The sequence below is a fragment of the Amblyomma maculatum genome, chromosome 2, assembly GCF_055883805.1.
Source record: "Amblyomma maculatum isolate TAMU_Amacu chromosome 2, ASM5588380v1, whole genome shotgun sequence".
Classification (NCBI taxonomy): domain Eukaryota; kingdom Metazoa; phylum Arthropoda; class Arachnida; order Ixodida; family Ixodidae; genus Amblyomma; species Amblyomma maculatum.
In genome coordinates, this window is record NC_139345.1 from 41,545,605 (window position 1) to 41,573,280 (window position 27,676).

The 27,676-nt window shown below is 45.9% G+C and overlaps 1 protein-coding gene across 1 annotated transcript in view; it reads left to right on the forward strand.

Moving 5' to 3' along the window:
• Window positions 1–27,676, forward strand: part of LOC146198499 (semaphorin-2A-like) — a 32,511-nt gene that overhangs the window by 3,810 nt on the left and 1,025 nt on the right. Inside the window, exons 4-13 of the mRNA XM_084591915.1 lie at window positions 1,536–1,598; window positions 3,986–4,102; window positions 5,322–5,445; window positions 8,864–9,022; window positions 16,223–16,344; window positions 17,894–18,032; window positions 19,130–19,193; window positions 20,601–20,950; window positions 24,565–24,692; window positions 26,367–26,509. Of these exons, the coding sequence (XP_084448041.1) occupies window positions 1,536–1,598; window positions 3,986–4,102; window positions 5,322–5,445; window positions 8,864–9,022; window positions 16,223–16,344; window positions 17,894–18,032; window positions 19,130–19,193; window positions 20,601–20,950; window positions 24,565–24,692; window positions 26,367–26,509 (1,409 nt within the window). The remainder of the gene's footprint in view (window positions 1–1,535; window positions 1,599–3,985; window positions 4,103–5,321; window positions 5,446–8,863; window positions 9,023–16,222; window positions 16,345–17,893; window positions 18,033–19,129; window positions 19,194–20,600; window positions 20,951–24,564; window positions 24,693–26,366; window positions 26,510–27,676) is intronic.

Consider the following 27,676-nt stretch of genomic DNA (forward strand, 5'->3'; position numbering starts at 1 on the left):
CGAACCAAACAATATTGATAGCTTATTCCTGAAAAACACTGCCAGCATTATGTTTTGAGTGGTAAGGTGGATAGCTAAAGAAAAATTTATTTTCTGAAACGCTTTCGCGCTACATGGCGGGAGTTGCGTCATTATGACACGTTTCCTAGATCGCTGTGGCTAAACCCCTAGCGGATACAAGAGCAGCGTCAGACGGGGCAAGGCATCCCCTGGATAGAGCGGCGATGGTTTGTGGTAGGTAGTTCCCGCTGGTTGTCGCGTATTGTATCTTGTGGCATGCTTCTGCACTGTCATGTTCAGTGATTTTTTTTTAATCCCCGACTGCTGGATGTCGCCATCGATGAACCAGTTTTCTGCGCACGTGTGGTTGTCACCAGTTTGATATTTTTTGGCAAAAAACATCACGTAGCAAGCGTGCGGAGTGCTGTTACGGTTATATCCGAGTCAAGGGAAGGGATGTAGGCACACGGACCCTAAGGCGCTATTCTATTGATCGTAAATCCTGATTCATCTACAGTGCCGCCCTGGTTATTGACAAATAACTCTTGTATGTGAAGGAATTATCATTGCTGTTTTCACAGGCGAATGGTGAACAGCAAGTCAGTGAAGTGATTTCTCTCACCTATTTTTGAATCTAGCCAAGGCTATAGCGGACACAGGAACTTTCAGGGCCCGACAAGTAATAGTCACGAAATTAAAAATTGGTTGCAAGAAAAACGTACAGCCTATTTATTTGTTTTTTTCCCTCAATCCGCGTCACAAACGTTCGTTTTAAAGTAGTGGCAATTCAAATTTGATTATGGACAACTTTCTGACTGCTGTTGAAAATTTATCCGTACGAGTGCATTTCGTGGTGTTCTTGTCCAATCATAAATAAAGTTGCGTTGAATTTATTATACAAATTAAGTACAGCAAGCGTACTTTAGCTTTGACATTGTGTCGCATAAAGAGAGTTGTGTGCTATCAGCGAAAAATCTATTTTTTTTTTTTTCAAGGATTACCAAGCGCGAAAATAAATATTGGCGCTGGTTGTATTTCAGCAAGTGTTTATTCGTGTATTTCCCTTACTACCTTTGTCGAGCTGACGAGTTTATCGTTGCCCTTTCATATTGATATTGATGAATTATTTGCACTGTGCATAGCAGTAACTTGAAATGACGAAAAAATATTTATATGAATTGGTGTCGCATGCACTGGTTGTGAGCTGTGACCGTTTCTGAGTTAGTCAGTGTTGCAATTAACAATAATATTTCATCGCAACCCGTACCCATCAGCCCACTTCTTAACACTGTCGAACAGCTGTTTTCGAACACAAACAGAAAAAAAAAACAATATTTTACCTATAGTCTTCACTGCGACGATTGGATGCGTATTTACGTGATAAGGAGTACGTGTGCCTCATTTTCAGAGATAGCATCTTTTGACGTCCTTGCTCATTTGCATAGATGTGAAACATTCCTCAAACTCCACAGTTATAATTGGGTCAAAATGTGACGGCAATTATTTCGCCTTTTCCGCGACATGTGATGTTGCAGGAGCTGCACCTTCCCGCTCCGGAGCAAAGTATGTCCAGCTGCAGAGTACGGGGAGGAGATCAGGTAAAAAACACCGCGACGCAAGACCTACGAAACAAGTTTTATTTCCCCCAAAAGAGATGAGCGATAAGCGGCGGAGTGTGTTGTTCTTGTAATTCGCGGCACATCTGTTGCTGCCCGTTATGCAGCTTTGCTCCCGCTTTAGCGTTTTGTGGCACGCTCACGCAAACCTCTGTCCTAAGCTTATGCTTCATATTGGTTTCAAGACCTTCGTTCGCTCAGTGACGCCTTTGTTAGCTTGAATGAAATGTCCCACCTATATTGCATTAACCGGAAAGCCGCAGTGCGACTTCACAAGCGTGCCAGCAGTTCCATGTCGCCTTCCTGACTACTAATTGCACAGAAGGAAGTGTACATTGCGAGATGATGCTGCCGTAGAGGGAATGAAAACTGATCACGTGTCATTTAAAGCTCGACGTCTTTACATCGGAGCACTATCGAACGCTATACTCCGTCCTATATTAGTAAATCAGGAAAATCGATGAGAGTTCGTAATCGGCCCCGCTTCCTTCGTGGAGCTTCTCGATATTTCCTTTTGCGCTGCTTTCTCCAGCGGGCATGCCTAATGTCTTTAAAAAGGACCACCGCAGCCCTACATCATCCTTCTCCTATTACAGACATTGATGTATTCGCTCTGCACCACTTTACGGCGGAGTGTGAGTGGGTTTTCCTCCCTTTCAGCGCAGCCTTTGTGCTGCTAGGATCTGCCAGTAGGCAACATTTGCGGCCTTGAGACCGACCAAGCATGCTGGATATAGCGTCGCAGTGGAAATAGGTATATAGAGAGGAAGGGAGGGCGGTCGATGTAGTGCTCACTTGCAACTAGAAGATAGTCCAATTTGCACCTGCACAGGGTGCTATGATGCTATGAGATCTTATTTTAAAACCTCTCCGTTTCTTTCCTGCAGAGTGGTCTCGTCTCATACGTAAACTTTCCTCCAGTCGTAACCTGTCTCAAAGGTAGCGCTTTCTCTTTCTTAAGGCCTTCGCATTCGCCGCGGAAGAAATGTGAGCTTTCTATAGAGAATCACATCCTCCGTCGCCGCAAGGAGCGCGACGACCCTACTTCTCGCTGTCCGCCTGCTTCTGCGGCGCACGCGCGCGCGCACACACACACACACACACACACACACACACACACACACACACACACACACACACACACACACACACACACACACACACACACACACACACACACACACACACACACACACACACACACACACACACACACACACACACACACACACACACACACACACACACACACACACGCACACACACACACACACACACACACACACACACACACACACACACACACACACACACACACACACACACACGCCCCGCCGGGGTGGTGCAGTGGTAAGACGCCCGACTACTGTCCGGAGTTCCCGGGTTCGAACCCGACCTCGGCGGCTGCGTTTCGATGGAGGCGAAACGAAGTGGCGTCCGTGTGCTGTGCGATGTCAGCGCACGTTAAAGAACCCCAGGTGGTCGAAATTTCCGGAGTCCTCCACTACGGCGTCTCTCATAGCCTGAGTCGCTTTGGGACGTTAAACCCCACAAACCAACCAACCAACCAACACACACACACACACACACACACACACACACACACACACACACACACACACACACACACACACACACACACACACACACACACACACACACACACACACACACACACACACACACACACACACACACACACACACACACACACACACACACACACACACACACACACACACACACACACACACACACACACACACACACACACACACACACACTTTAACTCCCCCCCTACCCCCTACATACACACGCACAAAAAATCGAACGGTGGTTGAACTTGGCGAAGTGCGCATATACATGCAGAAGCAATATTTAGCACTCGTTTAGCTGACTTTAGATTCTTTTAGCATTGATTTGCTAGTTTTTTCAGGGTTTAGCTAAATATTTACCGGATGCTTTAGGCTTTTATTATAATGAAAGTGGCCTAATTTAGGTCCTTATGTCTACTTTGTAGCTGCATATTAAAATGATGAAGGCAATATTCGAAGAGCGGAGGGAGACAAGAACGCCAAGAATCCGGCTACGAAGATGGCATCAACGAACAGTGATCTCTTCGAATGCGGGTAGTAATGCTTGTGCGTTGAACTGCGTCTATCAGATCACCAGGAATATTCCATTGCGGTGCGAATATAGCCGCTTGCTGTTACTAATGCACAAAAAATTCGGCTGGCGTCATGTTTTGTATGGAGGCTCAAACCCGATGCCTCACTGAACAAGTCAAGCGAAGCTCGGCATTTCTTTCAAATAACGTCGAAATGAGATTAATGAGCTCTTCATTGTCTTCTCGAATCTCCTGTGTGCAGCTGGGTTCGGACGTAGACTGCCGGAATCACATCCGCGAAGTCCATCCTATCCGTGAGGGCAGCACGCTCTACATCTGCGGCACCAACTCCAGGAATCCAACCGACTGGCAAGTGCAGGTGCGTATCCCCGAGGAAACCTTCCATGCGAGATGGAAGAATTCATGTTTCATCGTCTCCTTCCTCAGTGGCTGAGACCGCGAAAACCCAACTGAGAAGAGGACGTAAACCGAGTGAACATTTCCTCTTTTTTGATTATTCCGAACTCCTCATTTTGACCTTTATTTACACTTGAACAGCGCCTTACAAAACGCTTGTCATGATGCTCCGGTCGTGACAGTGCTAGGAAGGCACTAATTCAACAATGATGTTAGAATGGAATAGAGTATCTGTTGTGTCGCTTCGCTTGTCGCATTTCAGGAATTAGTTTTTACAAAAAGATTGTTTGATATTAAATAGCAACAAAATCATTTTAGGTTACTTGAAGCTGTACCTTCTACTGGCGCAGCCAATTAGCATTCGTTTCTCTTTCACGCAAGTAAGTTTGTGACATAGTGTGCATGAATACGGGAATGAAATACTGTATTATAGTAAGTATATTATAGCTACGATTAGGACTGCTTCTATATAATTGGCAACACTCTGGATTACAGTGAAGTGACGTATTGCCGAGACGGCAGCAACATTTGCCTCTAGCTATGTGTCAACATCAAACGTATGCTTTTCAAACCGGTACAGAAAGGAATGTGAGGATCAACTTTATTGCGGTAACCTATAGATCTTGCATAATATCCATACCTTCGCCCTATGAAAGTCCCACCTAATGTGAACCCGGTGGGAGAGGGGTAGATGTGTTGTCTGTGTTTATAAATTGGCATGCACGCTGAGCCCACCGATTGGCGTCGACGGACGACTACATGCACCATCACTGAAGATATCACGCACAACTATACGACATAACATGGCATGGCTATTACGCCTACGCCACATCCATATTTTCGATGGAGGCGAAAAGCAAGGCACCCGTGTGCTGTGCGATGTCAGTTCACGCTAAAGAACCCCAGGTGGTCGAAATTTTCGGAGCCCTCCACTACGCCGTCTCTCATAGCCTGAGTCGCTTTGGGACGTTAAACCCCACAAACCAAACCAAACCAAACATTAACTTTGCGCACTAATATGCACTCCGAATTTGAAACTACCTCTTCCACCTCTTCTGCGCTTACGACTACCAATTCCACCCCTAGCACTTCTGGCCATAATCATGAAGATTGGGTCTCTTAAGGAGCAGAACGGTGCAGCCACAACACGCATCTGAAATGACGTCGTCCGTCGCCTGCAGGCCGCGGACCTATCGTTGGTGCCCGAGGCGGAACGGGTGCCCGTCTTGGAGAGCAACAAGACCGGCGGAGCGGAGGGGCGCTGTTCTGACTTCATTTCTCGGGATACCTCCTCCTTGTGGCTCGGTGGGTGTCCTGTTGTGCACTCCTTGAGCTGCGACGTTTCTGCCAGCGCTCTAGAAAATGCCTGTATAAAATTTCGTGGCCGAGAGGCGAGTACACTCCTTGTTACCATACGAAAAGTTCGGAGGAAAGCCTTACACAGAAAGCCAAAAATCAGTCACGGTTTTGTTATTCATGTACTTCTATAGGCATCGCTTCGACTCCTCTCAAGATCCAGGACTACAATTATTCATTCATCCCCACCAGTTTACATAACATTGAGGGGAAAACATCACAACACACGGAACGATAATTAACATGACGGGGCATTGCGTCGACTAGAAATTTTAACATTTTCGAAGCAGCTATATTGCCCCGCCGCGGTGCCCCGATTGCTAGTCCCGAGGACGCGGGTTTGATCATTGCCCCGGCTGCCCCTTTTCGATGGAGGCGAAAAGGAAGGCGCCCCTTTACGGTGCAATGCCAGTGCCAGCTAAAGAATCCCAGGTGGTCGAGATTCTTGGAGGTCCCTCATAATCTGAGTTGCTTTGAGAAGTTAAACACCCATATAACCAAAACTCACAAAACATTATCGCACCTTTTGTGTCTGATAAGTGTCATTATGTTTAGTGTTTTTTTTTTTTTTCGCTGTTTATGATTTCTCCGGCGTATATCTTTTTATTCATGTGGAATGAAATGGAGTTGTTAGTCAGTGCATTATGCCGATGCCGCCGTGTTCTTTCTCTTCCCGTGTGTTCCGCTGTTCTCCATTCTTAAAAAAAATGTCGACGGCGGATATGCTGAATTATTGCTTACATCTAAGTGCCTGAATATACCCTTGAAAATCCCATGAAAATGAATAGCATTGCTGTTCGTGTTTATCTAATTCACTTTAAAGGCAGGTCCGATATATTGAACTGAGCGGTGCGTCCTTGCATGGTGAGCTTCTAATAATGGCGCTTCACACGATAACTGCGCACGTGGAGTTGGATCGGTTTATCTTCTTTCGGTACCTACCGGCTGCCGTTACGCTGTTAATGCGCGCGACGTTGTCAACGCCGAGTTAGTTTTTTGGTGGCCTTCGGTCTGGCATGTTATTTTCAATGGACACTTTTGTAATGCGAAGAAGCCGGCATTCGGTGCGCTGATTATTGTGCGTGTAATCTAGCCTAGCTGACAGAAGGTTTGCGGTGGCTCTCGCGTGGCCTTCTTCGCTGCTAAAGGCGAACCAGAAATCAAGTGTACCCGATTATAATTGGTTCAATAGTGAGATTGTAAGGTACAGGTAAAACGGTCGGACTTTTTATGACCAGCTATTTTTCTGATACACCGCCCGCTTCAAGTTTGATGTGAACGCAATTCCAGTTGTGCTGCGCGGCGTGAGACGAAAGCAGCACTAGCTCTAATGCTTTAATCTGGCCAACGGAGTAAGATGTGTGGGGGGGGGGGGGGGGGGGGTGCATCGAGTGCGCCTGCCTTTCCGACGTATGGTGCGAGGTGTAGCTCGGCGCGTGCGTGCGCACTTGGGCCTTGCTAGTAAGCGTACCCATGCCGATTTCATGTGATGGCAGTATGCTGTTGGGTTTCAGAGAATCCATACATATGGGTTACCGAGAACCCATATGTTTTCACGTTTTATGCGTGAAAGCATTGATATATCGAGATATTTTGACATCCCTTTCAAGTTCGATGTATTCGTGTTCGACTATACGATGAAGTCGCTCAAATCTCTTCCTGAAGGAATATAAATCGAAACGACAATTCAGAAGAGCGAGGAGTTTGTAGCAGTCATCCACTGGCAGAATATTTGCGTATTGCAAGTAAATATTTGATTGTATTCTGCTTCTCTGGAAACCAATCATAATGTCCGCCCAGAAATGCCTGTTTCAGCGTTGAACTGTTAATTCCGCATATGATTGGAGCTTTGTGGTAAAATAAGGACCAACTCTGCGTATTGGCGAATAAGGCGATCGCTATTCCCAAGAAGAAAAAGCTGCGCAATGTAGCAAGTGGCAGAGAAACTGATGTTACCACTACGAAGCATGACGCACACGATGCGTTTTGAAGCTGGAAGCAGACGGACTGTGTGAAGTTCTTGAAAAAGGTCACATCGACTCGACCTGTAAGTGGCATCAAAATCAGCTACACTACGAGAAAACTATACTGACAAAAGTTTCCCGTAAATTTTGTATCGTCATCCCTGAGTTGAATCACGAGACAAGACCGGGTGAGTATGAGACATGCAGTGTTGCATTGATAAAAGTATACATCAAAAGCTTCACCAGCCGCATTAATCGAAGGACACGTCGGTGGCCTCCCAATTTCGTGGTCCGTCGGCAGCAATTTGAAGAGAGGCGGCGCATTTGGAAAGAGAGAGATTCGACCCTAGCCATGCGAGGACATGCGTACCTCGGGTGTCCGATGAGCGAGTGCGCGTAGCTCTGAGGTGTCAAATGAGAGGCCATGGCACTACTTCTGCGCGCAACGGTGCGTCCCTTACAGCCGCAACGCCGGTCGACATGTCTGATGTTTTAAAGAATCATGTGCGGTTTAGTGCTGCAGCGCTACTATCCGCATTCTCCCAAAAAACACGATGTCTGAAGCCGATTTGACTTTTCTAATGCGGACGGGTGAGAGGTGTAGTAGGAGGAGCTCTGTTACGTCACGGAGAGCCTGCTAGGCGCTCTTGAATGCTTTCGGTCGTGGCTCTGCGTCTTGCTTTAGTATGGAGGGTAGTCCTGGTTTTCTGACGAAGGATATCGTTATGTGCGACGGTGGGAACAACAGCGGTCAAAACGATAGCGGCAGTAGGGATCAACTGAGGCTGATGCCGTATTGCTAAGAAAAACATGCCGACGCGCAGAGGCAGCATGTACAGAATAAGGTTAAGCAAGAAACGGATAAGGAGGGCAATAAAATAGTTGTAGAGATTTTGTATTTCAAAACGGCGTTCTTGAGGACGTTAAGACCGCGTCGAACCACCTCACTGACCATGAAATTGTGTTTGCCAAGCTGTGTTACAAAGTGTGATTCGTATCCAACTTCATCACCAATAAAAGCATTACTTTAAGATGTTCTCTGTGGAGCACATGCAATGTGTGATCTGGAAGCATAGCCGCCTGGTTAACACAGCGAAATAACATTTAATATTCTGAACACTCAAACACCATCCTGTCAAAACGTTCTGCTGCTGCACGCTACTCCGTGATTAACTGACGTAAAGCGTCTTCATTTTTAGAGATTCCAACGTGTGATTGCTTGCGTAAGCACACGACTGGCTGACGTACCAGCGCTGTAGGGGTGCAATGTGAAGAGGCTGCTGGGGCCTTTGATGCCGAGTTCATGTTTCGCGCACACAAGCGGTCTTAAGCGCCTCTATCGAATTTTATTTTCATAGTCGAATTCTGCCCAATATTATTGCAACGGCATGTCTCTCACGCAGATGACGCACCTGTACCGGGCGTTTCTTCTGTGGTGAGCCTGTGGCATCTGGCGCAAGGAAGACACTCCATCTACCGCTCGGCCGTACCGGCCCCGGGCACAAACAAACCAGCCTACCCTTTCCTGAAGACCGACGACGCCGACGGCGCGACGCTCAGCGGTGAGTGGGACACGCCATCACTCGCCCCGTTCTACTTCTGCTTTTTCTAGTTTTCTCAAAGCGTTGCGGCAAATCACCACGGTTAAACGTATTAAAAAAGGAAGCGATTGCGATTTGTACAAATAGAAATTTATTTGTTTACACTGATTTTTAGGTAACATTTTGTGAGGCATCGATAGATAATTATTCCAATCTAGCTCAGTCCAGTCCGGTTTAGACTAGCGTAGTCCAATTCATCCTCCAGTCTAGCCTAGCCAAGTCGGTTCAAATCCTGAGTAGCGCAGCACAATGCAATCCAGTCTAGTACAGATTAGCCCACTCAAATCACTTCGCCCAGTTTAGTCTGGTCGAGTATGGTCAAATCCAATGCAATGTAGTGCGGTACTGTGCTCTGCAATGATGTGCGGTGCAATCGAGTCCAATCTAGTTCCGTGTAGTCGACTATAGGCCATTAAAGTCCAAAGTTTCAATACTTGATATTCTTATCTCGAAAAAACTGGATAATTCGGACTCTGCGTGTGGTTTAGACAAGCGTGTGTTCAAATCTGGGACATGAAGTTGTTTTTTGGAGAAACTCGCTGTAGCTATTCGGTTCATTCAGACAGGCGGCGGAGCTTGCAAGTGTGCTGGGCGTAGGTGTTGAGAGTGGAAAGTTATAGAAGTCATGCCACAACTACAGCAAGAGTGGCACGGCTACTGATCCAATGTGTATATATGTCGTACTCATGTGTAAGTTTGGGTGACACTTAAGCTCCACCTTCAACAGCATGATGCTGCTGCGTTAATGGCTCCTGACTGCATGCGGCACCCTTTACCGATCCTCGCTTGCGCACATGTGTTTTGCTATTCACTTAATCCCTAATTCTGTAATTTATGGCTCTATTATACATACTCTTTCTAGTGCACTTATGAACAGCCACAGCTGTGTGACAGACAACCCGGCATAGATGTAAAGCCCCGTTTTAACCATAACGTGCGAGAGCTCTTGAGTGATATATAAGGATAGCATGCCAGAACTTGTATAAAAGGTTCTCGGACAGTTCGATTCCCATCTCAAGAACGTAGCCAGATCTGACAGCTTCTGCCATGTTATGCGGTCTTGGGACGTCACCCGACCTGCTCATCAATCAGAGACCTCCTAAAACGGCTACGTCAAGGAGATGCGGTGGCGCTGTCGTCGTCAGCGACTTTGACGTGGTAGGCAAAACATAACAGTCGTTTTTGCCTACCCTGATTGCGGAGTGGTTTGCTGCTTCCGGAAATAAAACAGCACCGCGCCGACTACTCGCGTCGGCGTGGCATATGTCGAAAGGGACAGAAAGAGAAGTGTAATAAGCTTGCGCAGGTTTCTTTTCAACGAAGGTCGCCGTAAACAGTGGACCGCCGTGGTGAAGCTCCAAGGCTGGATACGGACATCGGCTCATCTGATATGCAGCAGACGTTTTGTCAAGGCTAAGCTAGAGCTTATTCACTTTGACGCCAGAGCACTATCGCTACTCAAAGGCCAGTATATTGTAATGCGTATGCCTGTTTCTTTGATGGAGCATGTATGGATGTGTCTACATATGTAAACAATTCCTGAAATACTTCTTTTTTCACTTTGGAAACTGTACGTATGCTTAGTAAGCTGCTTCGCGAGTAATCAGTGTTGAACTCCTTCGGGGTTATGCTACATTGCTAGCCTTCGCCGTGTTCATCTCAAATAATTTTAATCTATTCCGTGATAAACATTACCACTGCGCGTTGACAGCCGCTGACTTGTTCGCTTGGAGGTGCATTTTTTTACACCGAGCGGCTAATTGTGAATGTGAGTTGTAGAGTTCAGCATCGCCGGGCGACATATGGGCTCGTGATTCGCACTCCGCGAGAAATTTTATTTTCTGCATCGTACTACATGGCAAGTATAGTGGCATTCTGAGTTTATCCTAGATGTACGTGCAGCCATGGTAGCCAGGACTGAACTGGGTCTCCCTAGCTAAGGAACCACCACGACCACTGCAGCTTGTAATTGTAATGCAAGCTAAAAGCGTAAATACCCGTGATGAAATTGCAAAAGTTAATGCTGAAAGTCGGCCACGAACAGCGCAGATACAACAGGCGCACGGCGTGGCGATTTCAACGAATCACGCGCGGATAGGCAAATCCGCGCGGTGCCAAGATGCAGTGCTCTTGCTGCTGTTTCCATGCTTATCTAAAATCCGCTTTAAAAGGGAACTAAATTATGGGAGACAGCCCAGGCGCTAGGGCATACCTTACTCGTCGACCCTGATAAACCTACGCGCATTGGTAACAGTGTAACCAGGGATACGTGCCCTGACCTTACCTTTGCCAGAAATATCCCCGATGCGAGATGGGAAAACCTAAATACAAACATAGGAAGCGACCACTATGTACTATGTACCACTTTCCGAGCTACGCATTGCAAAATGCGTCGCCAGGAAGTGAAGCACACGAACTGGGACGCCTTTAGATATGTCCGCTCGCAAAGGCCAGCGGAAAGTATAGTAGATTTAAGACAATGGACGGAGCGTCTGTTGCACGACGCCGCAAACACTTCAAAAACTGTTACCCTGGAGGACAGCAGTCCCAGCCCGGACGCTAAGCTGGTGCACATGATTGAAGCACAAGGAAGTATCCATGCTCGATGGCATAAAAATAAGCACAACCGACGTTTAAAAATTCGGCTAACCCAGCTTGAAAAGGAAATTGAGGCTTACTCGTGGAAACTTAGCCGAGAACAGTGGCATCAGACTTGCGACCGCCTTAATGGGCAACTGGGCAACAAGAACACGTGGTTTTTACTTAGACATTTACTGGATCCTACGAGAACTAAGGCAGATTCCCACAAGAACCTACATAGGGTCTCGCAATCTTTCCAAGGCACCGACGAAGAGCTCAGGACCACTTTAAAAAATAAATACATTAACACCTCCCAGGATATACCCACGCCAGATGGGTACTCAGGATTGGATAATCCTCGCATGGATAGCGTCTTTACCGTAGCAGAGATTAGGGCTGCTCTTAACCAAATTAACACCACCTCGGCACCGGGGGAAGATTGCATCACCAATAACATGTTGTGCAATTTAGAAGACCAGTCAGTACAGGCTCTTACGGACCTCTTCAACAGGTACTGGACAGAGGGCAGCGTCCCTGAGGAATGGAAGCACGCTAAAATTATTTTCATACCTAAACCGGGCAAAAGACTCGAGATGGGGAACCTCCGCCCAATCTCGCTAACGTCATGTCTCCTCATGCACACCGATGCAGAAGGCACGTTTCCCCCGTCCATGATTGGGTTTCGAGCAGGTCTTTCGACTCAGGACATTATGTGGTAAATTCAACAAGACATTCTAGATACAAATCGCATAAGAGCCACGCGAACCATCCTGGGACACGATGTGAGTAAGGCCTTCGAAAAATGTGTCACACGCTTCCATCCTCAATCACCTCTCACAGTTAAACGTAGGCAAACGGACATACGACTACATCGCTGCCTTTCTAAATGCGCGTACGGCTACGCTCCATTTCGTTGACAAAGTTAGCGACAAAATTACACTAGGGACGAGAGGAACACCGCAAGGCGCCGTACTTTCACCTTTTCTCTTCAACATCGTTATGAGCGGCCTCCCGCGTCTGTTAGATGATATCCCACACATACATCATTCCATATACACCGACGACATCACCATATGGTCCAATTCTGGCTCCGATGGAGATATTACAGATTCATTACAACGAGCTATCGACACGGTACAGTCTTATGTGCAGGAAAACGGCCTTACCTGTTCACCGGCTAAATCAGAACTATTAGTTATAAGGAACAAACAAGCTTCACAGGTAAAACCACATTCTCGAGAACCTATCCAGTTACACATTGACAACCAACCGATACCCCCGGTAGCCACGATCAGAGTTCTCGGAATGTTGATTCAGAATAATACGCAGAACACAGAAGCTATACGCCGGCTACGCGTCACGGCGCACCAGATAGGTGGGCTGGTGAGACGCATTGCCACACGTCGCAGGGGTATGAGAGAAGCCGACCTGTGCAGGCTCATTCAAGCCTTTATGATAAGCAGAATCATGTACGCTTGCCCGTACTATCATCTGCGTCGTAGGGACGAACATGCACTTAATAGCATAATTAGAACAGCATACAAAGCTGCCCTTAGCTTACCAGTATACGCTAACTCAGATCGACTACTGCATTAGGAGTTTTTAACACACTATCTTAACTAATTGAAGCCCATAAGACAGCACAAGTGACCCGCTTGTCACGCAGCCTTGCGGGACGCGTAATTCTCGACAAGCTCCACATACACCCCACTGAGGTGGTGTGCGCAACATCCCATTTATCGGCTGACATAACTAGTAGACTAGTTGTTAAACCAATAGCTAAAAACATGCTACCAGGTAGACATGATGCCCGCAGGAAGACAAGGGCACAGACCCTTGAGAAATAGTACGAGGAAGATCCACAAGCAGTGTACGTGGATGCAGCTCAACACATCAACAACGCGGAGCATACGTGGCATGTATGGCAGCTCCAAAGTCAACCTTCATTAACGCCATAACATTTCATGCTAGCTCCATATGCGAGGCAGACGAAGTAGCTAATCCACTGGCCATCGCGGATCCCCGCACCAAAACTATTCTAAGCGACTCAAAAAGCGCCGTTCAAAATTTCGCCAAAAATTCTGTAAGCGCACTCGCGGCGCGAATTCTGCGCAACCGATCTCTCAATCACAACATCAATCTCGTATGGGTTCCGGCTCACGCGGGTAACTCCGGAAACGAAGGGGTCGACCGTCTAGCCCGAGGCTTAACCAACCGGGAAACGGGAGATCTATCGGGAACGGACGCGCCTGTCGAGGCACTGCGCACATACGCGGAGGTAACAAACTTTTATCGCGAGCTAAGATGCACGTACCCCGCTCCTCACCCCGACCTCGACCGGGCGCAAGCCACGACACTCAGACGCCTACAAACAAAGGCCATTCTTAGCCCCTACCGACTATCGTTAATTACAAACGGAGAGTTCAATCCTGCATGCCGGCACTGCGGTGACGGGACGCAGGCCACTCAAGACCATATACTGTGTGAATGCGCCAGCAATCCCCCTCCAAAGACACTCTTGCCAGCTCCCTCAGCGGAGGAATGGGACAAGCTGTTGGCCAGCCCAAAAACAACTACGCAACTGGCCCTCGTCACGCGAGCTCAAGAGGTCGCTCCCGACTGGAGGCCACCCTAGACTCGCCCCAGCCCGAAATAATTCCTTTCATTTCGTGGCAATAAAAGTTGTTACCACCACCTAAAATCCGCTTGAAGCTAGCGAGGGTCTTGGCGCTTACCAACAACGTTCATTTGCCGCTCGGTGTGAAGAATCCGAGAGGTAGATAATTAGTTCACAGGAAATGAAAGGCACAGAATATGTCACACTTGTTCTGTGGACACCTAACCCACTCCGGAAAGGATTGATTTGTAGGAAGGGAAAGGCGCGGTAACTGTCTCACTCGTTTTCTGTGGACACCTCAACCGCGCCGTAAAGGAAGGGAGGAAGGTGGGAGTGAAAGTGGAAAGAGAGAAAGAGGAGCCGTAGTGGAGGGCTGCGGAGTAAGTTCGACCACCTGGAGATCTTTAACGTGCGCTGACATCGCACAGCACATGGATGCCTCTTCGTTTCGCCTCCATCAAAACGCAGCCGCCGAGGTCAGGTTCGAACCCAGGTTCTCCGGCACAGTAGTCGGGCGTCTTATCACTGCAACACCCCGGCGGGGCCACGCCGCAAGGGAAGGGAGGAAGATTGGAGTGAAAGCGGAAAGAGAAAGAGGTGGCGTAGTGGAGGGCTTCGGAATGAAAGCATCTGTAAGCACCCGAAACATTTAAATTCTCGACGCGTTTCGCGGTTGATTTGCTGGAAGCAAACAGCAAATAGATAACTTTGCTTATTACCTCTGCCGGGCAGCAACGTTTCGTTTGTGCCTCTTGAACCCACTCTCCGTTTGGTACGGCGTGCGGGACCGGGCGCCGCATGCCGTGTACGTGGAGTTATTTCATGTGACGCATTTGTCCTCACCGCTGAGGCTCACGAAATACACAGCCTTGTGTACATGAGCTAGGCAGAAAGCGGGTCGAGTCGATTATTTAAGAGAAAGAGCGAGTTTTGAATAGGAAACGCGTGACTGGTGTTTTGCTCTCCTCCTTTGCGTTTTACCCTTTCCCTCTAAAAGGGGGCCTGACTCGGCTTTTCTCGGGTTCGTGTAAACCCCCTTAGCACGTGGTTATTTCTTCTGCCAAAAAAGGCGGCTGCACCTCACAGTAACACGCTCTTGACAAGGTTGACCACAGTGCCGCTCCCATGTTTTTTGCATACCGTGGGATCGCAGACGCCTGCAGCGCCACCTCGATCACCTTGTTTGTTTGTAAACATGGAGGAGGTCTATCAGTGCCAACTTCCCAGACTAATTCCCTTGATTTCTCGCCCATATAACGTCGACGACGCTGATGTTATGGCGGACGGGGCCTCGCGCTACAGCGTTAGTATGCCCACGCCCCTCAATAATGTACAACGGAATTATTTTAATACGCCTGTGTTAAAGGTCCGTCCTCCAAGCAATCCGGCGTCGGCGTAGTTGGGATATGTGCTAGATAATAAAGGCCCAAAATTAGGAATCGGTTGTCAACCAAGTTTCAGACCGTATGTACGCGAACGAAAATCCGCAAGGCCTGCCGCAGGCGGAATCTTTAACGCTACCGTGTCATACACTTAAAAATGCAGCTAAGTGCTCCCTAATATTTTTTTAAGTTGGAGGGGGGTGGGGGTGGGGGGGGGGGCGCTAACGGGGAGAGGCTGTTCATGCCGTGAGGGTCCTTGAGGGGTATAGTATTCGCCTATTCGACAGTGTGCGTGCAATCCACACGTTGGCGGGCAATAGCTACTGGCACGCAAACTTATATCAAGAAGCAATTATTTAGGTTTTTCCAATGAATAAATGTATGTTGACGAACGACACCCTACTGTAGACACTGTGTGGTACTCCTAAGAATTGAGCGTTCAGTTTGGTACAGGCATTTTTTTCCCGGTCAGTGAAACCCAAATTAAATGGCTTCCGCCATGTATGGGCGCTCTTTCCTTTAGTCATGCAAATTTGTATTCGTTGCAAGTGCATTGCGAACCACTGCGTTCCATCTCCACAGAGCCTCACTCGGTGGGCGCATTGTCTTTTGGCGCACACGCCTACTTCATCTTTCGAGAACAAGCCGCGGAGCTAAGGCCGTGCGGCGTCAACATACTTTCCGCCATGGCTCGGGTGTGCAAGGTACGTTCTACTTCATCGCCATTGTTAAGGTACATAGTGTATTGTGAGGCTACCAAAAATAATAAATAATAGCGTACCTCTGCCAGTCGTTTCGGGCCCGCCGACAAAAAATTTTTTTAGTGAATACTTGACTATGGAGTCCTTTAATAACCCATGTCTTAACTGTTTAGCTTTATAAACTTCCCATGCAGGACCTATTTATAGCAACCTATGGAGGCAGTTAGTGATGAAAGGCTGGAATAGGTGTGTGTGAGGGGAGGGGCTTTAACGGCAAAGTGTTAATTAAAGATAAAGATTAAATGCATTGAAATTAGAGTATAGCTGATAATTACGATGATTTATATTGACATTATTGTGCAACCAATTATTTCCACGCAAACCTATGTTGAAACGAAGGCACAATAACTCAATGGAACCTAAAGATTAAGTGGTGGAAAGGATTTCGATTTGACATTTTGTTACAACTCTCTTAAGAGTCCTTTTTATCAAAAACACTCATATTTCGATGGCAATTCCCGCTAACTGCTTCCAATACAATGAGTGTAAGATATGCGTAGCCTGAGGCAAGTCCAGGATTCTTGGACGTCTTTTAATTGTCAGGTAACTGTAGGATAACATAGACGCGTTACAATGTTTAGGATACTGTTATGCACAAGTTGATGGGAAAGGTGTAAGTTTTTGATGCGTGGAAAAACATTGTTCTAAAGCTTCCATGCGCTGGTGGCGAGCAGTTAAACTGCGATAGAAATTCATGAATATTTGAAATTGTGGGACAGCTCTTGAATATTGTAAAAAAAAATGTTTGGACACGTTAATTTGAAGGGTCAAGTCTTGCGATGCATAAATTTTGTTTTTGAAATTTATCCTGCGCTCACAGTGTGTCCCACGAAAAACCAATGGGACGCTTTTTTAAAATTAATAGCAAAAAAACAAGCAGCCTGCTGGCAGAAGGGGTGCAGATATATTGATTGAAATTTCAATTTATATAATCCATAAAAAAATTACGTTCAAAAACGTTTTCCAGAAAATGCGCCAGATTTCTGGGTATTTGTATTTTTAAGTAGACAGCTTCCCAAACTAACTGGTGTGCGTGACAGCCGCACTAACTGTGATTCTGAGCGCTACAGAGGAGGTAACTTGCTGAAATTCCAAATATAAGCAAATACTCACTAAGCCCTAGCTTAATCGTGACCCTCCGGCAGGTTTTATCAGCGCAAAGGCGCAGCAGCACAGAAAATGCATCTGTCAGGCAGGCCAGTTAAATATTTGGGTGGCTGTACGTGTGAACACCAGTCCCACGCCTGTTCGCTATAGGAAATTATTTCAATATGCAGAACCAGCACAAATACTTTTCTGCAACCGGCATGTCTGAGAGATAAACGAAGAAAAAGAGAGAAACACTCAAGATTGGAACGTCAGTGAGGTTAAAGTAAGGTTCAGGATGACATAAAACGTCGGCGCTTAGCATAAACTTCGAGAGTCTTAAGCAGCCGGGGACAGCCTAGACCCGTAAATATTTATTTTTACTTTCCGGTCTCCGCGCGGACAGAACGACTTCGGTGGTGCACCGGGAACCGGAAGAAGGGTGCAGTTGTGGACTTCGTACATGAAAGTCCGTCTAGTCTGCACCAACTTCTTGCAATTTCCGGAGAACACACGGAAGCAGCACTTTACTTTCGATGCAATATGTGAGTACAGAACAGAACGCGTGGACAGAATTAGCAGGGACGATCGTTTGAAACGTTCCTAATTAGAAAAGAAAACGTTCGATCTTGCTCACAGCTCCTACTTACGACCGCCTGCACAGTACTGTAGTGGCAGCACAAGTCAACGATTTGCTCATATACGGACCAATTAGGGGACAGAAAATGGCACTGATCTATATTCTCTTGTTTAAAAGGTGGTTAACTGCTTTTAACGTCCAACCAGGTGTCAGTTTAGATGGTGACAATGATGTTGAGGCGATTTTTATTCATCTGCTGGATTGCCCATACAAGCCTTAAGTGCCGCTCATGTTCGGGCGCTCATCTTCACACCAGTGTCGTGAGCTTCGCCGCAACATCATCTGCGAAATTTGATTGGTGGTTATGTTTTCTGTTTCGCTAATCGATCAAAACCATCATCAATTGCATGTAGCCTCCCTTAGGGACGTTTGCAACACTTAGGCGGATTCTCATCCTTTTCACATGTATGCTCACTGCTCTTGCAGATTTTGCCCCATTGCCCAACAGATTGTATTATGAGAGTAGGAGCGCAACATTGTAACACTGTGTAACAAAGTAGGAGCGTAAACATCACAAACAACCCAGCAGGAAACAGATTAAGCAATACGAAGAAAGGGCACACGGCTCAACTTGTATTGAAAAGTTTATCACCGCCTCTTTCTACTTTGGCTCTATTTCTAGATGGATTATTTTGTAAATCTATATGCATCAGCTCTAAAAGTATCTGTGTTGTTATAGGTTTATAACCAAACCACGTACTAACTTTGTGCGCTATAAGGTGTGGAAACTCGACATTTACCTTGGTGTTTGGGGAATTGTAAATGCGGAGAACTTTCTGCAAGAATTTTATTGTCTTTTTTTTTTTTGAAGCAGTAAGGGGATATTCAATAAACTAGTGTCAGGTGACAACTGTGGCATTTGCCTACTAAATTTGTGTACCTCTAGTAGACCATTATTCATATTATTGCTGGGATTATACAGCTTCTTGAAAATAGATAAATTGCCAAGCTTGAATAATCTTCCTTGTTAAGATGTCTTCGTTGCTAATGTGACGTCAACAGATGCCTCCTCTTGGGTACCCGAGTTGGAGACCGGCGTGCTCTTTGGTGCCTTCACCACCGTCACGTAAGCAGAATTAAGAAAATTATACTTGACAGTGTCCTAACGCATCGCCACTGTTCTATACTATTATTCTAACTTCCGGGGAAATGTAAATGATCGGTTTATTGCGCATTTTGTACTTGACTAGGGAGATCTGCATTGGGTTGTGTAAACGCATTAACTTTTCCCAATGGTGAAAGTTAAATGTGACCAGGTATTTAGGAACGTCTCAGTATTCTAGCCCCAGTGGAGCCACTTGAGAGCTGTTGAATCACGTGGGCTTGCATAAAATATTTTTGTTCTCCAAACTGTATTAAAAAAAGGAACTAGACATCCAACTTCTTTAATTATTGACATCAAGAACGAAGTGTCAGTTAAGAATCTGTACAGCGTCTTGAGAAACAGCTTAGGAGAATGGTGGAGCTACCAGCTAACCTACCAGTTATGTAACTTATTTCTGCCAGCCTTAAAAAGCACACGCGAAAAGAAGTGCTTACAGCGGGGCTACTTCAGTGCCCTAGACGCATCTCGGAGAACAAAGTGTTATGGGATGGTTTGAGTGCGCTGAGGGTAGGAAATGCGGCAGCAGGCCGTCACGTGATAGTTTTTCTTTTTGGCAAATAAACAAAGCAGCCTAAATTTACAGAAAAACAAAGCGGGTACAGTGGTAAAGACACCAGTTCGCTGTTACCCTTGTGGATTTTCTTACAAGTACACTCACTTTGAACTCCCTTAATAGCTAGTCTATTAATTTGTACTATTTATCTTACACATTACCTTATCTCATGGTGGAGACATAGCTACCATAGGACAGAGCAAGAATACAATACATGTGCTGACTAGCCAGTGGCGTTTATTTCCAATATATTATATTATATTATATTATATTATATTATATTATATTATATTATATTATATTATATTATATTATATTATATTATATTATATTATATTATATTATATTATATTATATTATATTATATTATATTATATTATATTATATTATATTATATTATATTATATTATATTATATTATATTATATTATATTATATGTTTCGCAAACCCGCAGTTAATACAAAAACAGAATCAGCTTACTGCGCAAAAGGATGGCGAAGAAAAAGGCACGCGCTCACCTCAAGACAAATGAAGATGAACCGGCAGAAAAGTGAACGGGAGTGACAACAAGGGTGACCTGGTGTAAACAAACAAGAACAAACAATAACAAGGGTAAAGGAAATTTTAACTTGCTACAGGTGCTCTTCTCCAATTCTTCCTAACTCCATCACCTCCAGGTCACCGTCGTTACTTTCTCTCAGCTGTATTTCTAAGATTTTGAACACATCATGTATAAACGAATGGGGCAGAGTTAACACGACCGCCACACGCAGTCTTGCACGCTACATAAACGTTGCGCAAATCTTTCGTTTCAGCCATGGGTATCCCGACTCTGCGGTGTGTGCTTTCCGGCGGGAGGACATCGAAAGGGCGTTCAACAGCACCAGGTTTATCGAGGTGACCTTAAGCAGGGATGCCCTAAGCAAGCCCGTGAGCGCCAACACGACCACCTACACGGGGATGGGTGCCGCCTGCACGGCGGACTCCCGTAAACTTGACCCCGCCGAGACAAACTTCTTGCTTTCGCATCCGCTGCTCGCTGGGTCGCCCAAGCAGCGCCATAATCGGGCTTTCTACACGCTTTCGGGCGTGGCATTTCGTGCCATTGCCGTGTCCGTGTTCAGCGAGGACTGGGGTTCCTGGGTCATCTGCTACGTGGCCACGGGTAAGCGTTGCAAACGAGCTGGTTCCAGTTATCAGCGACCTTTTCTGAACTCATGGCTGAAACTGGTCTTACCACGGGCTATAGGTGGAAAACGAATTAAATATTTTGTGCGTGTAAACGCCTTCCGAAAATGCGCCCCATTCTGGAACTTTTCTTTCAATTTTAATTAAGAACCCATGCAACTACTCCCAATTTACTCCTCCAGTGACGGCATGGTCATGACCCCAGGCTGGTGCTGCGCATTAAACTGTCATTGGCAGCGCTTACCGAAGACTTCCTCAAAACAGCATCCAAGTAGAATTGATCAGCAGCCGGCTGCAACGACAAGGGTGGTCGACGTAATCAGGGTCGCACTTTAGGCTGGTTGTAGGTAACGGCAGGAAAACACCGCTTGGCGGAATGCTTTTAACAGGGGACAGTTGTCAAGTCACTGGACCTGGCACTGACTTGTTGGTGGGTTGTTTGATGATACGAGACTACACGACGCAACCGTGCTGGCGGGAATTTTCAAACCTGGCAGCTTCCGTGATATGGGAATCGACACCTAGTCCCTTGGATCTCAAATTAGACAACTATTCCAATGCCGCGCATTCACATTCGCATGCGGCTTAGTTTAAGTGTGGCTTTATACCTATGTCGTGTAGTCTGGCAAATAATGTTGTAGCTTACAGGTCTTATTACGAATAGGTACGCTCTTGATATTTCGCTCGCAACGCCGGCGCAGGCAGTGCCAACTACGTCGTCGAATGATTTTCAGGAAAACTGGCATTTAACGCTATCGCGATATACGGAAACGACACGCAGTGAGAACGGGCTCTTCTGTGCTCTAGATTAGGGAGACAAAAATTAAGAAATCATTGCGACTCGGGAATGGCACTTCCGAAGTACGCGAACACCAGCCCCTCGGACAAGCCACCGCCTGCAAAGCCTTCCACCCGAATTAGCCACTCACCTGAATCCCCCTGCTGACGGTGTGCCCGTCACAATTACCACTCAAACTAGTGGCCTGCCAGACACTACAGCTTCCCGGTCATCATCCATTCTCCACGCATTCAAAGATCCCTCCAGAGTGACCTCTTTTGAAGATGTTCAAGATTGGCTTGACGGCTGTGACCATGTCGCCACCTACAACGACTGCAACGACCACTGTATGTTGCGGAATGTCTACTTAGCTTTTGAGGACTCTGCCGAGGCGTGGTTCGAGAATCAGGAATCAACCCTCACGACTTGGCAGGAATTTAATAGTCAGCTTCCGCGTGACTTTGGCAGCCCGGAGCGGAAAAGGCTACACAGGCTCTACAATGTCGACTCCAAAGGCATAAAGAAAGCTTCATGATGTTGAATTGAGGACCTGACCCGATCTTGAACTCGTAAAGGCCATACGGCATAAGAAATGCGATCTTCTCGCGATCTCTCTAATCGAACTTTATAAGCCAGTGACCATCCTTAAGGTTCATTAATTACAGGTACCTTGCATTGCAGAGCCGGTCTACCGTGCCGTCGATGCTTGGTAGTGAGTGGACAACCTTGTTCGTTACGTTGCTCAAGCGACGTTAATTATTAATACACGCAGAATCGGAATATGCCGACATGCTTTCTCACCAGAACAACCGGTGGTGCTTAGGGGCTCTTCGGTGGCTGAATGACTTCATCGCGAAGCATTTCTTCCATTTGGTCTCACGTGGCGTGGCGATTTTTCCCCGAAACAGGGTAGGGCCTTTGACGTAGTGGCCTGATGTTTTCTTCGATTATATTTCGATCCTTGTTGGTGGAAGTTTATCGAACGATTGATTTCGATGAAAAGCGCTCGCTGTAATTCTATTCACGGACGGCGTTCACAAGTGTCGCCTCTGCCGAAATATCTCGCGGTTAAGATCCTGCAACTTGTTTCCGTTTTTGGGTGAGCTGTCATAATGACTTCTTGATAGTACTTTAAATGGTCATTTGTACTGGTGGATTCGACATCTAAGTTCCTTCTTGATGTTTGTGGCTTCCCAGCTAACTCCGCCACAAATCCTGGCTTCCGGCATAGAAGGCCAGCAAAATGTTACTATTTAAAAACGCACATCAGCATGTTCACTTCGTTCGCTTCGGTCTTGTCAGAATCGGCGTGGTGACTTCATCCCTTCTAAGTAAGCCAAGATGGACATATGCGGTAGTTAAACTCATGAATAAAGGAAGGACTAGGCTCTTTCTTTTCAGATGACGTTCATCAAGGTCTTCAAAAGCGCGGTCTTGATTTTTTTTTTCACTACTTCGTAGAAGATTCGTGGTTTTCAAAGCACATCCAAGCAGGTTAGTGAATGGCGAAGAAGACTTACCTGATTTTTAGTAGTTCCAAGCGTTGAATCTTTCCACACGTTCGCAAACATCTAGCCAGTATTCGGCTTCTTCATATGACAGTCCATGGAAGGTGGGGTGTTTATGCTGCTGGACGAAACCAAGGACGGTTTCTATTCGGCGGAATACATTTCATAGGGATCTTCACGTTAGCAGTATTCAGCACAGCAATCAATGTCGATTGTTGCAACAATGCTGTTGGCTACCAAAAAAGATTGGCTTGGACCTCAAAAGAATTCTTCATTGGGCTACGTTGCGTGCACAAGTAAGCAACTCGGCGGCGGCAATATTATCAAAAGTACTCACTGGTGGTCGAACTACGAATGCCTACTGCATTCTTCAGCACGCAGATTAAACTTGGCAAAGAAACATCTAGATAAACAGACCAAAAGCAGCTTGGACAACCTGGAGCACAGTTTAAGGCGTCTGGCTTGGCTGCAATCATTCAAGATACGCCCCGGCGCAGTTTACTGTGCCAATAAGTGATAAAGACGCAAAGAGCACAAGATTATTTTGCGCGTTACAAGCAAAGTGACCGGCGGCTTTCAGCACCAATAAATAAAGATTACAGTGGTTTGCGGCAATATGAAAGTCTGTCAAGCACGTCCCAGCCGTCGGTCTTTCCTCTGCCTACAGTTAATACGGTAGGTATAAGAAACAAACATCAAACTATATAATTTCACGTAGCTGTACCTAAACCAAGAATATTTGCTTTTTTTTTTTTTTTCACGGATCTGCAGCAATGCGCAAGAGCATTATTTCAGCTTGAAATGTGAAGTGTGTTTGGCTTTGGGCCTTCAAAGTGCTTAAACTCTGATTTTCTTTTAAAACTTTCCCACCGAAACAAATTGCTATCCTTATCGGTTCCATATGCCCAAATCAGCGCAGCACATGAAAACAGGCACGGAATAGAGAAAAGCTACACAACTATACCGTTGAGAAGGAACATGTCTGATGAAAAATATTTTTATCAAGTTCACTTCAACTAGAATGATTTTGATGCAAAAATAATTAGTCATGAGACATGTTTCCTCCTCCTGTTTGCTCTTGAGCGGCACTTTCGCTCTACTATTCACTACATATGTCAGTGTTCCCGTTTGACGTTGGCACTTCAAGCATAGGTTTTAGTCCATTATTTTAACCTGAAGCCCATTCAAAGTGGATCAGTGTAGCTTTTCCAAAATGTGAGCTATTTATGCGTTTTTATGCTCCTAAAAGAGAAAAGCATGTCATTCCGGCTGTAAAACTTTATTGAGGAACATGTACGGTCGCAGATACGGGCTTGGTGGTGAAGCTGGTGCAAGACATTGTCACCGAAGGGGTGGTACCCCCTCGTGCCCGTCAGGTGGATTCATTCAAAGTCTCCACGGATGAAATTCGGAAGATGCTGGTGTCTGTACAGGTAGGTCTAGACGACCAGCTGGCTTCATATAATTTTCCCGCATCGCTAACTTATTAATGCGTGTATTGCTCGCTTTGTACCGGCCAACTCGATAATGTTTATTTTATTGATGAGCTAGGATTTAGTAGGGCTGTATTTGGCCATATAAGCGCTTCATTAGCGCTCTACATGACTGACGAATTCTGAAACGAGCTCAGAAGAAAATATAGCTTGGTAGGAGAGAGTGACAATGAATGCCTACGTTTTTTATAGGCAGCCATGCATATGAAACCAAGGGAGATTAGGGCTCTGACGAACGCTAGCTCTATAGATGACTGCATTAGACAACATGACTGACGAGGTTTTTGTCCACAATAAAAAAAAAAAAAAAGCTAACCTGGGGGGCAGGGCGACGCAACCTGTCTTCTGTTTTTCACTGCACGCGTACAAATGAAATTTAGATTGGATAAGATTAAGATAACGTTAAATTTAATACAGGAAGCAACAGGCTGGTTGCGGAACGGGTCTTTATCACTTGACCTTATTTGTACCACTCTTAAGACTAGAAATTTGTCGGGCTGGGTGTAGTGCATCTCGTGTTCGATCTTCCTTGGTGCGTTCATGTTAATGAAGAATTTGAGCTATATGCACCGACTAGTTGGACAGCATGTGTAACTTGATTAGGTATGCGTACAAAAATAAGCAGGACAGAAACTATTATTTAGCTTCATAAATTGCGAAAACCGATTCTAGCTATATTTGAATAGCAGTTAGCATTCAGTGAGTGTATGCGGGCAGTCCTATGTAAAGGCTATTCGTCAATGGATCATATTCAGGCTATCAAAAAGGTGATAAAGAAATGTGCAGAATATAATTACGTCTACATATCGTCGTTGTAGATTACGAGAAAGCATTTGAGTTAGTGGAAACACCAGCAGTCACGCGAAAGACATTTGAAGACATCCATAGAAGATTTACAGCCACGATAATCATCTACAAGAAAGTAATGAAATCAAAGCTGGAAAAGTTTTTGGGTAGAGAGTGACGATCTCTAAGCCGGTGTTCAGTATTTTTTTTTTAATCAGGCGTTAAAATTAGGACTGCGAGCAACTGATTTTAAGATTGTTAGAAAGATACTTTAGTAATTTGCGATTCGTAGATCCTTTGCTAAGCAACTCATGGCAGGATGTGCAAATGCATGAGCAATCAATTTAGATAGCAAAGTCAAACGATGAGCCTAATAATTATTACTGAAATATCTGAAGTAATGTTGACAAGTCTCGGGGGGTAACACCAGTTTTCGAAAGGTAGCAAGCTAATAGAAGTTGTAAAGCTCGTCTAAAGCTGTCGGTAAGCTGTCTAAGAAGATGAAAGATTTGATTAAGAAACGCCAAAGTATGAAAGCCTCCAATCCAGTAGGCCAGATAGAAATTGGCAGAGATATCAAAGCTAATCAATAGGCGCAAAGTGGCCGATATAAGAAATTATAACATGGAAAACATTGAGCATAAGCCAAGTAGTTGGATGTCGTAAGAAAATTTGGTGATACAATGGCTATGCGTAGCACGTAGTAGGGGAAACTGAACACCTGGCATGGCCCATTTTATGTACTACACATAGTCGATATTAGCGGCGATGACAATAGTATTGAATATAATAGTAATCCATGAAACTCCTAATTGTGTCCATTCGCAGCACCGCAGTTTGTACGTGTTCACGGACAGCGATGTGCGCCAGTACCGGGTCGACGACTGCTCAGCACACTTGAGTTGTGCCTCTTGTGTGGCGGACCCCTTTTGCGGATGGGACGGCACGTGGTGCATTCCTCATTGCGACGGGTGAGTGACTCGTGTGTATCAACAGGCTGCTTACATCGACGCGAAATCACTCGCTTGCCACCGATCAATGACGAATCGTGTCTAACCGCTCTTTGTTATAAAGCTATGGATTTGAACCGGTGAGGTTCGAAACGAGCTACTCGCATTCAGTAGCCGGGCGTCAAAACCACTGAGCCAACGCAGCTGCTGCTTTCGCTCGTTATAACCAGGTTTAAGCAGGATTAAACATCTGCCGTTTGACGCGACGGATCCAAGATGGCGTCACAAGTGGGTTAAACACATCATCTCCGCAATCAAGCGCGCCGTTGCGCTGGACCTACTAGGCACATTTAATTAGGCGTACGTAGTAAATGTGCGTACTTGTCGCTCACTGCGTTGCGTGCGCTGCAAACGTCGCGAACACATCTTTATTGTTGGCCGTACCACAGCGTCCACCACAAGTTGGGTGCATGGTGGCGCTATCTAGTGACAATAAGTCGAAGCACATGCGCATTGGTTTGAAAAAAAAAAATAAAAAAAATAAAACCTTTCGGCAGTAATTACTGATGCGAAGAATAGCCGCACTAAACATTTTTATTACAAGAAAAAAAAACTACACAAAGTGAAGAAAAGGAAAGCCACAAGTCAAAGCGACAAGAAGTTTGAGCATGAATGTCGTTGTTATGACGACCACATACACAGCTTACAGATAGGCTAAACAGCTTGAAATTCATGGAGTAATCTAGAAAAGTAGGGATATTTGTAGCTTATACATTGTCATGTGGGCGAGAGTGAGCGTTATAGAAAAGAACGTCGCCATCACGCTGCCATCATTTATAGCGAGCTATCGCATCGAGGAAGCAGCGGTGAGGTGTATGGGTGAAATAATGCAATAGCGGACATAAACGCGAACTCGGGATTGATTTCCCTCAGCAATTTGCGTGCTTTAGCACCCGCCGAAATTAATTAATGCCATCGTTGCCCGAAGTAGAGCCGTCGCTTCGTGTGCGCCAGCCATAGATCCCGTTCCCGAACTTGACAACGAAGTTCTTGCTGCAAACGCCGCCCGGCACTTCAACGGCCTCGGCCTGAACAGAGCGTGCAATGCTGTTAAAAGCCGAGGTGGCTAGTGTCGTCATTCGGCACTCAGCGAAGCTACGGGTACGGCCGCTCACATCGCCAACCTAC